The sequence below is a fragment of the Triticum dicoccoides genome, chromosome 7B (assembly GCF_002162155.2).
Source record: "Triticum dicoccoides isolate Atlit2015 ecotype Zavitan chromosome 7B, WEW_v2.0, whole genome shotgun sequence".
Lineage (NCBI taxonomy): Eukaryota > Viridiplantae > Streptophyta > Magnoliopsida > Poales > Poaceae > Triticum > Triticum dicoccoides.
Window position 1 is genome coordinate 526623481 of NC_041393.1, and position 15212 is coordinate 526638692.

At 43.9% G+C, this 15212-nt stretch overlaps 1 protein-coding gene across 1 annotated transcript in view; it reads right to left on the minus strand.

The window, feature by feature from the left end:
• LOC119338330 overlaps nucleotides 1–15212 on the minus strand; it is a 108112-nt gene that overhangs the window by 88720 nt on the left and 4180 nt on the right. Inside the window, exons 5-11 of the mRNA XM_037610622.1 lie at nucleotides 14997–15212; nucleotides 13701–13828; nucleotides 13411–13489; nucleotides 13228–13327; nucleotides 13096–13150; nucleotides 11192–11356; nucleotides 9040–9243 (exon numbers count right to left, since the gene is read on the minus strand). Coding sequence (XP_037466519.1) covers nucleotides 9040–9243; nucleotides 11192–11356; nucleotides 13096–13150; nucleotides 13228–13327; nucleotides 13411–13489; nucleotides 13701–13828; nucleotides 14997–15212 — 947 coding nt within the window. The remainder of the gene's footprint in view (nucleotides 1–9039; nucleotides 9244–11191; nucleotides 11357–13095; nucleotides 13151–13227; nucleotides 13328–13410; nucleotides 13490–13700; nucleotides 13829–14996) is intronic.

The following is a 15212-nucleotide window of genomic DNA, read 5'->3' on the forward strand; positions in this document are numbered from 1 at the left end:
GGTGTATCACCATTTGAAGGTTTTATTCATGTAAACAGAACAACAATTATTCTCTGATTTTAAATGAATAACCGTATTGCAATAAACATGATCAAATCATATTCATGCTCAACGCAAACGCCAAATAACATTTATTTAGGTTTAACACTAATCCCGAAAGTATAGGGAGTGTGCGATGATGATCATATCAATCTTGGGACTACTTCCAACACTCATCGTCACTTCCCCTTCAACTAGTCTCTATTTATTCTGTAACTCCTGTTTCGAGTTACTAATCTTAGCAACTGAACAAGTATTAAATACTCAGGGGCTACTATAAACACTAGTAAGGCACACATCAAACACATGTATATCAAATATACCCTTGTTCACTTTGCCATCCTTTTTATCCACCAAATATTTAGGGCATTTCCGCTTCCAGTGACCATTTCCTTTGCAGTGTAAGCACTAAGTTTCAGGCTTTGGTCCAGCTTTGGTCTTCTTCACGGGAGTGACAACTTGTTTGCCATTCTACTTGAAGTTTCCCTTTCTTTCCCTTTGCCCTTTTCTTGAAACTAGTGGTCTTGTCAATCATCAACACTTGATGCTCTTTCTTGATTTCTACCTTCGTCGATTTCAACATCACGAAGAGCTCGGGAATCGTTTTCGTCATCCCTTGCATACTATAGTTCATCACGAAGTTCTAGTAACTTAGTGATGGTGGCTAGAGAATTATGTCAATCACTATCTTATCTGGAAGATTAACTCCGACTTGATTCAAGCGATTGAAGTACCCAGACAATCTGAGCACATGCTCACTAGTTGAGCGATTCTCCTCCATCTTTTAGCTATAGAACTTGTTGGAGACTTCATATCTCTCAACTCGGGTATTTGCTTGAAATATTAACTTCAATTCCTGGAACATCTCATATGGTCCATGACGTTCAAAACATCTTTGAAGTCCCGATTCTAAGCCGTTAAGCATGGTGCACTAAACTATCAAGTAGTCATCATACTGAGCTAGCCAAACGTTCATAACGTCTGCGTTTTCTCCTGCAATAGGTCTGTCACCTAGCGGTGCATTAAGGACATAATTCTTCTGTGCAGCAATGAGGATAAACCTCAGATCACGGATCCAATCCGCATCATTGCCGCTAACATCTTTCAACACAGTTTTCTCTAGGAACATATCAAAATAAACATATGAAAGCAACAACGCGAGCTATTGATCTACAACATAATTTGCAAAATACTACCAGGACAAAGTTCATGATAAATTAAATTTCAATTAATCATATTACTAAAGAACTCCCACTTAGATAGACATCCCTCTAATCTTCTAAGTGATTACGTGATCCATATCAACTACACCATGTCCGATCATCACGTGAGATGGAGTAGTTTCAACGGTGAACATCAATATGTTGATCATATCTACTATATGATTCACGCTCGACCTTTCGGTCTCCGTGTTCCGAGGCCATATCTGTTATATGCTAGGCTCGTCAAGTTTAACCTGAGTATTCCACGTGTGCAACTGTTTTGCACCCATTGTATTTGAACGTAGAGCCTATCACACCCGATCATCACGTGGTGTCTCAGCACGAAGAACTTTCGCAACGGTGCATACTCAGGGAGAACACTTCTTGATAATTTAGTGAGAGATCATCTTAAAATGCTACCGTCAATCAAAGCAAAATAAGATGCATAAAGGATAAACATCACATGCAATCAATATAATGAAGGAAATATGCCCTAGAGGCAATAATAAAGTTATTATTTATTTCCTCATATCATGATAAATGTTTATTATTCATGCTAGAATTGTATTAACCGGAAAAATGATACATGTGTGAATACATAGACAAACATATAGTCACTAGTATGCCTCTACTTGACTAGCTCATTAATCAAAGATGGTTATGTTTCCTAACCATAGACATGTGTTGTCATTTGATTAATGGGATCACATCATTAGGAGAATGATGTGATTGACATGACCCATCCCGTTAGCTTAGCACTTGATCGTTTAGTATTCTGCTATTGCTTTCTTCATGACTTATACATGTTCCTGTAACTATGAGAATTATGCAACTCCCATTTACCGGAGGAACACTTTGGGTACTACCAAACGTCACAACGTAACTGGGTGATTATAAAGGAGTACTACAGGTGTCTCTGAAGGTACATGTTGAGTTGGCGTATTTCGAGATTAGGTTTTGTCACTCCGATTGTCGGAGAGGTATCTCTGGGCCCTCTCGGTAATACTCATCACTTAAGCCTTGCAAGCATTATAACTATGAGTTAGTTATGAGATTACGTATTACAGAACGAGTAAAGAGACTTGCCGGTAACGAGATTGAACTAGGTATCTGATACCGACGATCAAATCTCGGGCAAGTAACATACCGATGACAAAGGGAACAACGTATGTTGTTATGCGGTTTGACCGATAAAGATCTTCGTAGAATATGTAGGAACTAATATGGGCATCCAGGTCCCGCTATTGGTTATTGACCGAGAATGGTTTTAGGTCATGTCTACATAGTTCTCGAACCCGTAGGGTCCGCACGCTTAACATTTCGATGCCAGTTTTATTATGAGTTTATAAGTTTTGATGTACCGAAGTTTGTTCAGAGTCCCGGATGTGATCACGGACATGATGAGGAGTCTCGAAATGGTCGAGACATAAAGATTGATATATTGGACGACTATATTCGGACACCGAAATTGTTCTGGGTGATTTCGGAGAAAATCGGAGTGCCGGGGGGGTTACCGGACCCCCCCCCCGGGAGAGTTAATGGGCCACATGGGCCTAGGTGGGAAGAGAGAGGGGCGGCCAGGCTGGGCCGCGCGCCCCCTCTCCCTCTGGTCCGAATTGGACTAGGAGGGGGGGCGGCGTCCCCCTTTCCTTTCCCCCTCTTCCCCTTCCTTCCCCTCCTAGTAGGAGTAGGAAAGGAGGAATCCTACTCCTACTAGGAGGAGGATTCCTCCTCCCTTGGCGCGCCCAAAGGGGCCAGCCGGCCTCCCCCCCTTGCTCCTTTATATACGGGGGCAGGGGCACCCCATAGACACACAAGTTGATCTACGGATCATTCCTTAGCTGTGTGCGGTGCCCCCTTCCACCATATTCCACCTCAGTCATATCGTCGCGGAGTTTAGGCGAAGCCCTGTGCCGGTAGAGCATCATCATCGTCACCACGCCGTCGTGCTGACAGAACTCATCTCCGGAGCCTTTGCTGGATCGGAGGGCCGGAGATCGTCATCGAGCTGAACGTGTGCTGAACTCGGAGGCTCCGTACGTTCGGTGCTTGGATCGGTCGGATCGTGAAGACGTACGACTACATCAACCGCGTTGTGCTAACGCTTCCGCTTACGGTCTACGAGGGTACGTGGACGAACACTCTCCCCTCTCGTTGCTATATCATCACCATGATCTTGCGTGTGCGTAGGAAATTTTTTGAAATTACTACGTTCCCCAACATATAAGTGATATGATATGGCCATCATCATCTTGTGCTTGTGATCTCCATCTTCGAAGCACCGTCGTGATCACCATCGTCACCGGCGCGACACCTTGATCTTCATCGTAGCATCGTTGTCGTTACGCCATCTATTGCTTCTACGACTATCGCTACCGCTTAGTGATAAAGTAAAGCAATTACAGGGCGTTTGCATTTCATACAATAAAGCGACAACCATATGGCTCCTGCCAGTTGCCGATAACTTCGGTTACAAAACATGATCATCTCATACAATAAAATATAGCATCACGTCTTGACCATATCACATCACAACATGCCCTGCAAAAACAAGTTAGACGTCCTCTACTTTGTTGTTGCAAATTTTACGTGGCTGCTATGGGCTTAGCAAGAACCGTTCTTACCTACGCATCAAAACCACAATGATAGCTCGTCAAGTTAGTGTTGTTTTAACCTTCGCAAGGACCGGGCGTAGCCACACTCGGTTCAACTAAAGTGAGAGAGACAGACACCCGTCAGCCACCTTTAAGCACGAGTGCTCGTAACGGTGAAACCAGTCTCGCGTAAGCGTACGCGTAATGTCGGTCCGGGCCGCTTCATCTCACAATACCGCTGAACCAAAGTATGACATGCTGGTAAGCAGTATGACTTGTATCGCCCACAACTCACTTGTGTTCTACTCGTGCATATGACATCTACGCATAAAACCAGGCTCGGATGCCACTGTTGGGGAACGTAGTAATTTCAAAACAATTCCTACGCACACGCAAGATCATGGTGATGGCATAGCAACGAGAGGGGAGAGTGTTGTGCACGTACCCTCGTAGACCGTAAGTGAAAGCGTTATGACAACACGGTTGATGTAGTCGTACGTCTTCACGATCCGACCGATCCAAGTACCGAACGTACGGCACCTCCGAGTTCAGCACACGTTCAGCTCGATGACGATCCCCGGACTCCGATCCAGCAAAGTGTCGGGGATGAGTTCCGTCGGCACAACGGCGTGGTGACGATGATGATGTTCTACCGGCGCAGGGCTTCGCCTAAACTCCGCGACGATATAACCGAGGTGGAATATGGTGGAGGGGGGCACCGCACACGGCTAAGGAACGATCACGTAGATCAACTTGTGTGTTCTAGGGTGCCCCCCTGCCCCCGTATATAAAGGAGCGTATATAAAGGAGCAAGGGAGGGGGTGGCCGGCCTAGGAGGAGGCGCACCAAGGAGGAGTCCTACTCCCACCGGGAGTAGGATTCCCCCCCTTCCAAGTAGTAGTAGTAGGAGTCAAGGAAAGGGGGGAGAGAAGAGAAGGAAGGAGGGGGCGCAGCCCCTCCCCCTAGTCCAATTCGGACTAGGCCTTGGGGGGGCGCCCAACCTCTCCTCTCTCTTTCCCCTAAAGCCCAATAAGGCTCATATACTCCCCGGCGAATTCCCGTAACTCTCCGGTACTCCGAAAAATACCCGAATCACTCGGAACCTTTCCGAACTCCGAATATAGTCGTCCAATATATCGATCTTTACGTCTCGACCAATTAGAGACTCCTCGTCATGTCCCCGATCTCATCCGGGACTCCGAACTCCTTCGGTACATCAAAACTCATGAACTCATAATATAACTGTCATCGAAACCTTAAGCGTGCGGACCCTACGGGTTCGAGAACTATGTAGACATGACCTAGAACTATTCTTGGTCAATAACCAATAGCGGAACCTAGATGCCCATATTGGCTCCTACATATTCTATGAAGATCTTTATCAGTCAAACCGCATAACAACACACTTTGTTCCCTTTGTCATCGGTATGTTACTTGCCCGAGATTCGATCGTCGGTATCCAATACCTAGTTCAATCTCGTTACCGGCAAGTCTCTTTACTCGTTACGTAATGCATCATTCCCTAACTAACTCATTAGCTACATTGCTTACAAGGCTTATAGTGATGTGCATTACCGAGAGGGCCCAGAGATACCTCTCCGACAATCGAAGTGACAAAACCTAATCTCGAAATACGCCAACCCAACATGTACCTTTGGAGACACCTGCAGTACTCCTTTATAATCACCCAGTTACGTTGTGACGTTTGGTAGCACCCAAAGTGTTCCTCCGGCAAACGGGAGTTGCATAATCTCATAGTTACAGGAACATGTATAAGTCATGAAGAAAGCAATAGCAACATACTAAACAATCAAGTGCTAGGCTAACGGAATGGGTCATGTCAATCACATCATTCTCCTACTAATGTGATCCCGTTAATCAAATGACAACTCATGTTTATGGCTAGGAAACTTAACCATCTTTGATTCACGAGCTAGTCAAGTAGAGGCATACTAGTGACACTATGTTTGTCTATGTATTCACACATGTATTATGTTTCCGGTTAATACAATTCTAGCATGAATAATAAACATTTATCATGAAATAAGTAAATAAATAATAACTTTATTATTGCCTCTAGGGCATATTTCCTTCAGTAGTGCAGAAAAGCGATCCGTGCACGACAGCAGTTTTTTGAACTACAAGCCTAGTATAGATAAAAATTCCCATGCACCAACGGGATGCCCATCTTTTCAATACCAAAGTGTGCTAGGAGCAGGTGGATTGCGGTAGGACCCACCTGCAGCCTGAGATGGAGCAAATCAATCCTTGGGTCGGTACCCATGTGTGAGCAAACAGGGTTTATTTATTTCTGCAACCGCAAAGTTTTGGACTTCACGTTAGTTGCAAGGGCAGACCCAGAGTGGATTGCGCAGGGAATTAACAAGATTATTCACACAAAGAACATTAGCGTCAGGGTGGTGCTCTTGGAAAACAAATGGATCTTCCTCGTCCGTGGCATCAATTCGACCGCTTTAGTCACTGAGTTCATCAACCTATGGATTCTGGTCAGGGAAGTGAAGCTTTCCCCTCTCGCTAAGGACCCTATTATGGCCTGATCGTTGTTACCCATTCCTCTCAGAATTTTTCCGGAAAAATGAGATTGTAGTGCAGAAAAGCGATCCGTGCAATTTTTGGCGACAACAGTTTTTTGAACTACAAGCCTAGTATAGACAAAAATTCCCATGCACCAACGGGATGCCCATCTGTTCAATACCAAAGTGTACTGGGAGCAAGTAGATTGCGGTAGGACCCACCTGCAGCCTGAGATGGAGCAAATCAATCCTTGGGGTCGGCACCCCTGTGTGAGCGAACATGGTTTATTTATTTCTGCAACCGGAAAGTTTTGGACTTCGCGTTGGTTGCAAGGGCAGACCCAGAGTGGATTGCGCAGAGAATTAACAAGCTTATTCACACAAAGAACATTATCGTCGGGGTGGTGCTCTTGGAAAACAAATGGATCTTCCTGTTCGTGGCATCAATTCGACCGCTCTAGTCACTGAGTTCATCAACCTCTGGATTCTGGTCAGGGAAGTGAAGCTTTCCCCTCTCGCTAAGGACCCTATTATGGCCTGATCGTTGTTACCCATTCCTGTCGGAATTTTTTCGGAAAAAGGAGATTGTAGTGGAGAAAAGCGATCCGTGCAATTTTTGGCGACAACAGTTTTTTGAACTACAAGCCTAGTATAGACAAAAATTCCCATGCACCAACGGGATGCCCATCTTTTCAATACCAAAGTGTACTGGGAGCAGGTGGATTGCGGTAGGACCCACCTGCAGCCCGAGATGGAGCAAATCAATCCTTGGGTGGGTACCCATGTGTGAGCGAACAGGCTTTATTTATTTCTGCAATCGCAAAGTTTTGGACTTCGCGTTGGTTGCAGGGGCAGACTCAGAGTGGATTGCGCAGGGAATTAACAAGCTTATTCGCACAAAGAACATTACCGTCAGGGTGGTGCTCTTGGAAAACAAATGGATCTTCCTCGTTTGTGACATCGATTCGACCGCTCTAGTCACTGAGTTCATCAACCTCTAGATTCTGGTCAGGGAAGTGAAGCTTCCCCTCTCGCTAAGGACCCTATTATGGCCTGATCGTTGTTACCCATTCCTGTCAGATTTTTTTCAGAAAATGGAGATTGTAGTGCAGAAAAGCGATCCGTGCAATTTTTGGCGACAACAGTTTTTTGGACTACAAGCCTAGTATAGACAAAAATTCCCATGCACCAACGGGAAGCCCATCTTTTCAATACCAAAGTGTATTGGGAGCAGGTGGATTGCGGTAGGCCCCACCTGCAGGCTGAGATGGAGCAAATCAATCCTTGGGTCGGCACCCATGTGTGAGCGAACAGGGTTTATTTATTTCTACAACCGCATAGTTTTGGACTTCGCGTTGGTTGCAGGGGCAGACCCAGAGTGGATTGCGCAGGGAATTAACAAGCTTATTCACACAAAGAACATTACCGTCAGGGTGGTGCTCTTGGAAAACAAATGGATCTTCCTCGTCCATGGCATCAATTCGACCGCTCTAGTCACTGAGTTCATCAACCTCTGGATTCTGGTCAGGGAAGTGAAGCTTTCCCCTCTCGCTAAGGACCCTATTATGGCCTGATCGTTGTTACCCATTTCTGTCAGAATTTTTTCGGAAAAAGGAGATTGTAGTGCAGAAAATCGATCCGTGCAATTTTTGGCGACAACAGTTTTTTGAACTACAAGCCTAGTATAGACAAAAATTCCCATGCACCAACGGGATGCCCATCTTTTCAATACCAAAGTGTACTGGGAGCAGGTGGATTGCGGTAGGACCCACCTGCAGCCTGAGATGGAGCAAATCAATCCTTGGGTCAGCACCCATGTGTGAGCGAACAGGATTTATTTATTTCTGCAACCGCAAAGTTTTGGACTTCGCGTTGGTTGCAGGGGCAGACCCAAAGTGGATTGCGCAGGGAATTAACAAGCTTATTCACACAAAGAACATTACTGCCAAGGTGGTGCTCTTGGAAAACAAATGGATCTTCCTCGTCCGTGGCATCAATTCGACCGCTCTAGTCACCGAGTTCATCAACCTCTGGATTCTGGTCAGGGAAGTGAAGCTTTCCCCTCTCGCTAAGGACCCTATTATGGCCTGACCGTTGTTACCCATTCCTGTCAGAATTTTTTCGGAAAAAGGAGATTGTGGTGCAGAAAAGCGATCCGTGCAATTTTTGGCGACAGCAGTTTTTTGAACTACAAGCCTAGTATAGACAAAAAATCCTATGAAATAGGACCCTACAAAATTTCCATCAGGACAAGGCCGCATCTCAACTAGTGCAAGGCTATATTACATTCAAACGTAAACCCGTGGCTGTGTTCAGAAGAATGCCAGAGACACAGGAGCATGCGAGGCACGCGAGCTGGTAGACTGCAAAGGACTGGGACTAGTTAGTTACATCAGATGCATGCTAGGCACACGAGCGGCTAACACCAAAGGACTGCACTACTTAGTTACATCATATGTACAAGTGTTATTCAACAGAGACAGAAATCAAGACTCTCCCCCAGCCTTTCTACTTCAACAGCCAGACCTTTCTACTTTTACAGCCTTCTGTTCCCCATATCTGCAGTCGATCTGCGGTGTTGCTGAATATACATCTGCACATAAAGATGTCAGATTTTTTTTTCATATCCTCATTGGTACTATTATCGTGAGCGCAAAAATAAACCATTACCAGGATCTCATCCACCGAAGGCCGGTCAGCAGGTTTCAAAGCGGTCATTCTATCATAAAACTCGCGGTCGCCCTCATAATCACCCTTCCAGCCATCTGGAGGCCCTTTATCTCTCAGCTCCTCAAATGCCAATGCTCTCGCCCATTCAGACCCAAATGGTGTCAGCAGCTCAAAAAACATTACACCAACTGAGTAGATGTCAACCTGCCAAAAATTAACCATGAATATTCAGTGTTTTACCAAGCATAACACACAAGTGCAAGAAATTGAATGAGCAGAAACCAATGGCAAGCACGGATGACAACGCGCAAACAAGGAGAGGAAGACAGCAAAGACGTGAAGCAAGTCGAAGGCAAGACGGGTGTTTCATGTCAGCAAGAAGCAGGGAAAAGCACAAAGAAAGGAGTAAAAATGGAAAGAAAAGAAAAGAGAAAGAAGCAAATGGCAAGAAGAAACGACGACGAAAAAGTAGACTTGTCTCCCTCAAAACCAAGCAAACCAATGGCAGCGATCGGAGGAAAGCATGTTAATAGCCGAAGCTCTAGCGTGGTGAAACCACAAGTTAGCTACAGATTTGGTGTTTGATTTAATGTTAACCACGTGGGGCGAAAGGTCCTCTGCGCTACTTAAGAGACTAGCGGCTGCTGCACAAGGAGGAGACGTTGAAGGTACTGGATTGCTTTATAGCATATCTGGTAAATATCCTCCGATGACCGCTGGGCCTAACCACGATGATTCACCGTGGGTGATGCAAGCAAGCAAGAATCTTGGCCTGACTTCTGCGAGAATGCGCCATCACACAACCTGGAGGTAGTGGGCTCCTTGTGCACTTGTGCTTGTACCATGTCTGCTTTCTAGTTTATGGGCTCCTGTGCGAACATATTTCATATTCTCGCAAGTTTTTATGCAGTTTCCTTCTGTTCTGAACTCCTGGCACTTGTCCTAGACTACTTTCCAGCTGTTTTTAGTTGTAGGACTGGACTCTATGGTTTCATGTCTAAATCGCAATTACTTGTTGCTGCTGTTGCCATGAACTACAAGTCCACTGCTGTGCATCTCCCAGACACAGCTTCCTATTGCAAGTCCACTAGCTAGCGATGTGCACAGTGGACGCCCCAAACAACGCTATCACTAGGTGTCCACCAGCCATTCCCAGACCTCGGAGCACCACCTGCACCTACGATTCGAGCAGCACTACCTCCAGGACCTGCAATAGTGGCATCTCCAGCAGCCCACCCACGACTTACGCTAATGCTGGCAGTGATGGCAGCCCGGCGTGAAGAAGACCTATGTAACAACTCCACTGAGAAATTCGTGGCTGGCCACTGCTGCAAAAAACACTTTGTCCTGGAGATTGATCCAGGTGCAGACGACGGCAAGGAATCTATGGAGGCTGCAAGGGGCTAGCAGCAGTCCTTAGTCCAGCTCGAGGATTAAGTGTCCAAAAAGGGAGAGAGATGTTATGTCGGGACATATCTACCAGGAGCCAGCCAGAGTAATGCTACATTCACGGACCATTACAGGGGTTTTACGGGGTCATTTTGACTTGGCACTTTGGCAGATTGTGATTGGGTTAAGGGGGAGAGTGGGGCACCACCCACCTGAAATTCCCGGGGGTGGGGGAGAGAATTAGAGGAAGGGGCCCGTGAACATCCTGTAACTTGTCCGTGCGTTTAGCAATTTTGATAAGGCCACCAAGGAGGTCACGGCTGAAATTAAACAGGATAAGTCTCCCTAGTTATCCTTAGTAGTTTAAACCTTAGAGATATTTTTTAATTCTCAAGTTAGTTATTTCCTGAAGTTAGTTCAGCTAGGTGTCCAAGTTTGTAAGCTGACTATATAATGCCTAGCAATATCAATCAATAGATAAAAAAAAGGGGGCAGCCCCAGTGCATGTAGCAAGCAGAAAAATAATCCCAATTATCCTTCCAGTTTTTTGCAGCATAGAAACTGCCAATATAAAGCCAAAAGGCAACAAAGATCCAAAAGAGGAGCTACTGAGGAAACCGGCTGAGGCACAGAAAAAATAGACAGACATGCTGCGAAAAGAAACCTAGCAAACTGAAAGGGAAAAGATGGCATGTAACAACAAAAGTGGACCTCGGTCGTGTAAATAACCAAGTGCAACAACTAATAGAAATCAAACACATACCTTCTCAGTTATCTTCTCATCACCATCAAGCTCTGGCGCCAAATAACTTTTCGTGCCACAATTAGGCGTACCGCCATATTTTCCGAACTCGTCTTGGCCACAACAGGCATCTCCGAAGTCTCCAATTCGTACTTCATAATCAGAGCCAAGGAATATGTTATCTGGCTTAAGATCCTGATGCACGATTGATTCATGATGCAGTGTCTTGACACCTCTTACTATCTCTTCGAAAAGTTTCCACCTATCCGGAATTGAATCAAACTTTTCAGGCAAAAGCACGTCCCCCAGTGTGCTGTTAGGAAGTTACACGAAAAGAGAAGAAAACAATCAGGCATGAATAAGGCTAAATGATGATGTAATAATGCATGCATTGAAATCTAAAATGCAGCTCCTCCCTCCACCAAAAGCTAACATGTTCATGACACAAGTTCATCCATATGTGGTTGCATTAGATATACAGCTAGCTAATCCAGTTCCACCCTTGTGCAAACTTATTCAAATTGGCAATATTGAGAACGTTGCATAACTCCCAGACTTGACAAGATAGGTGCAGGCCAGTACGACTCCCACTCACGCCTGCTGCAGATAAAACTCAAGTGCTTTCTTTGTTCTTATGTGATCTAAACTACTGAGCACAAAAATCGTAACAGCCGAACAACTTAATGACGACACAGTTGTGCGTCACTCCATTTTTCTTCCCTAACTGTTGCCCATAAAAGGACTTGGAGCAGCATAAGTGCAAGGGGGCAAAGACAAAAGCAGAAGGCATCAAGAACACGAGCGCGAGAGCAAGACTCCCAACTCATCATTCGTCAAATCAATGACATTACTGAAAGTGATGCTTAATCATTTAGAACTATTCTCTTCAAGTCCCGAAGAACATCTCTAAATTACACAAATTGAAATAACAGGGCTGCTGCGTGGTTGGAAATTGTAGTTGAGATGATATCATCTATATATCTGCATCGAGTAGCTTATTGAATGATGCCAGCTGCAACCATTTTGGCTTTCAACATTAGGCAGCAGCATCATCATTTGTCAAGACAGCCTACTTACCACGTCACATATGGAAACTGGGAGGGGATTAATGTACTGCAGAAGCTAATAGTTGCTGATACTAGAGCATATCTCTCAGATATGTACTGGAAAGACTCAGATAATCCAGGACCTTAAAATTCGAGATGCATTCAATTGCAATCTTATATGCATGTTGTTGCCTCTGCCTTATATTAACAACGTAGAGCTTCATAACGCACACCAAATTTGAGAACTGTCATTATTTGCATAGTCTGTAGATTATGACAGGGTGTGCGCACATGGCGAAAGTATTACGGAGAATGATAATGATTAATCAGTACCATGTGTCAGAACAAGAACATAAGACAAACAAGATTTCCCACTCGGGTGACACAAATCTGCAACAATGTTGCTGAAATCCAAAAGATAAATACTCTGCTTACGTCCTATAATTTGCATAGCTATTTAGTGATGAAATTTGAAAACTGCCTGGTCAATTAGAACCATCATATTTTCAGCATCTTCACATTTGGCTATATGTATGAATGAGTGAGCATATGCAGTGTAGATGAGTTTTTAATGAACTATGTGCATTTAAGAATCAGGCACAGGTTAAGTCCTATGCCCAAATCGTGTTAGCAGCGCAGGCTCTAGCTACTGACACGAAGCATACGCATAACTACGTTACTGCTAGTTAAAAAATATGTGTTGAGCTAAATTCATAGTAACAGAATATGAACCTTGCGCAGAGCTCTAGATGGAGAAACAGATAATCTTCTTGTGGGGGACGCCTTTTGTGATTCCACGGTTCTATCCAGGCCTAAAAAAAAGTCAGAAAAACCTCGAGAGCACCTGGAGGGAAATTCTTGTAGACATTACATCATTACCTGAAAAAGCCTCATAATGCGCCGATTCCTCAAACTTGAAATGATTTTAACCTCCCTAAATAGAGAAAAATAACTGAGTTCGAAAATATATTAAATATATTAGGTTTAGAAAATAAAATAATTTTAAACTACCTTGGCTCCTCGAAGCAAGATGCATGCAGAGGGATGCATTTAACAGCACATCTACTACCCGAAATAAGGCACTTAAAAATCTTGCAGTCACTAGCTTTGCCTACAACAAATAGAAATACAAATATCAATTCATAGACTGACAAACAAAATATTTGTACGAATAGTATTATTAACAACTCTTACCAAGTTTTTTACAAACTTGGAAACTGTTGATTGACGGTTTCGAAAAGGCTAGAAGATTATCAACAGTTCCAGAAGGAACCTAAGATTTTAAAAACTAATATTAGACTTTTAAACTACAGCACAAGCAAATAGAGGGTTAAGGGATAATTTATACGTACGTTCGTTTCAAAATCGATTGAACTGTTCGCATTTTTGAAAACCTGTAAGAACAACCATTCTTAGTTATAAATACATTACAAAGAGTGTTAAAACAGTACAAAAGCTTAAGCAAAACTTAGTTATGGGCTTACACTGGTTGTGGTAAAGGGAGCAGGAATAGGACCATCCATTTTGAAAGAGAACTTGCATAGCTCTTCCAATTCATCACATTTCAACCAGATTAGGCGGTAGGCTTTTGTTAATTTCCATTGCTTGCCACCTACAAAAAACAGAACATCACGGATCTTTCATGGCTAGATGACTTACTTTTCTCCATTGAGAAGTTGAACAGGTATGGGCCTGGCCCATCTACCTTTGGCCCAAGTGGCCTATCTAGTATAAGTATCTACGAGGGCTCTCTCCTTGTGTAACCTAGCAACTGGCGCTCCTTAACAGCCGCCGCAGCAATAGAAGGAGAGGTGAGGTCCTCTCAGTTCAACGAAAAGGTTGCCCATTTTTCCCCTTGACATTGATTACCTTACCTCCGACAGAAAAACAAGTTTCTAATCCATATATGACCAAAACAGCAAACAGAACTCCCTTTTGTTTTTAAGGTAACTAACAATCTCATACTCTCCAAACCTCCCCTCTCTTTCTATCTCATATTTATATTTAAAATCACTTCTTAACAAGACCTGTACCTGCCAAGAAGCTTCATTAAATGGACCAACTAAGCATGTGAAGGCAATCCAGATGATCACAACATGTGCAGGTGTATGTCAATTCAACAAGGATGTCTTATGATGCAACCAAACAACCCGACAAGCATTAAATGTCTAGATCAAACTACCATGATGCATGTGTCAAATTAATTACACAAGTCACAAATATAAGAAGAGTGACATAAATCCCCAGAACATTCGTATGCAAATCTGCAGACCCTGGACTGTACATGCTGGTGGGTGCAAAGTCTAGCTCACGGTTTCAAATAGTGCAAAGCCTTGAGTTTGCAAAATCTAGCCCTTTCTGTTGGCAGGTGGATAAGGACAGAGGACACTAATTTCTACGGTGCAAGGCCATGATTTTGCAAGGGTTGATGTGCTGTATTTCCCAAGCAGCAATTTCATTGCTCACAAACTTGCCAGCTGGGAGCCTCATTGGACCTTAAACTACAGGAGCTAATCCAAACATGGTTGTTGGATGTAAACTCTAGTCTATGGTCTCAATCCTTGCATGAAAACTTAATCTAGACGTGTTAACTCTTTTTGCTGACACTAGTTCCTAACTTATTCCATTGGGTGTTTGGAGAAGGTATGGCACTAAATTCAGTACATGCATTAGGTGAATATACTCTATGCCTGGGAACAAACATTTCCCCCGATGAGTGTGAAATTACATATATAGTTATCAGATAATATGACTGAATTTAAAACAAATAGAAAACTTACTAAAAAATTTAAGCAGCAGGTGCTTCTGCGCTGGCCAAATACGAAGCTTGATTAGATCTTTCTCAGTATCCCCATGGTCCTCCACATCTCCATCTTCCTTGCTGCATTCTGAATCATCACCACTATCATAAACTCCAAAATTTGATCCATCCTCATCCTCATCCTCATCCTCCCCATCCTCATCCTCATCCTCATCCCCATCCTCCCCATCCCCAT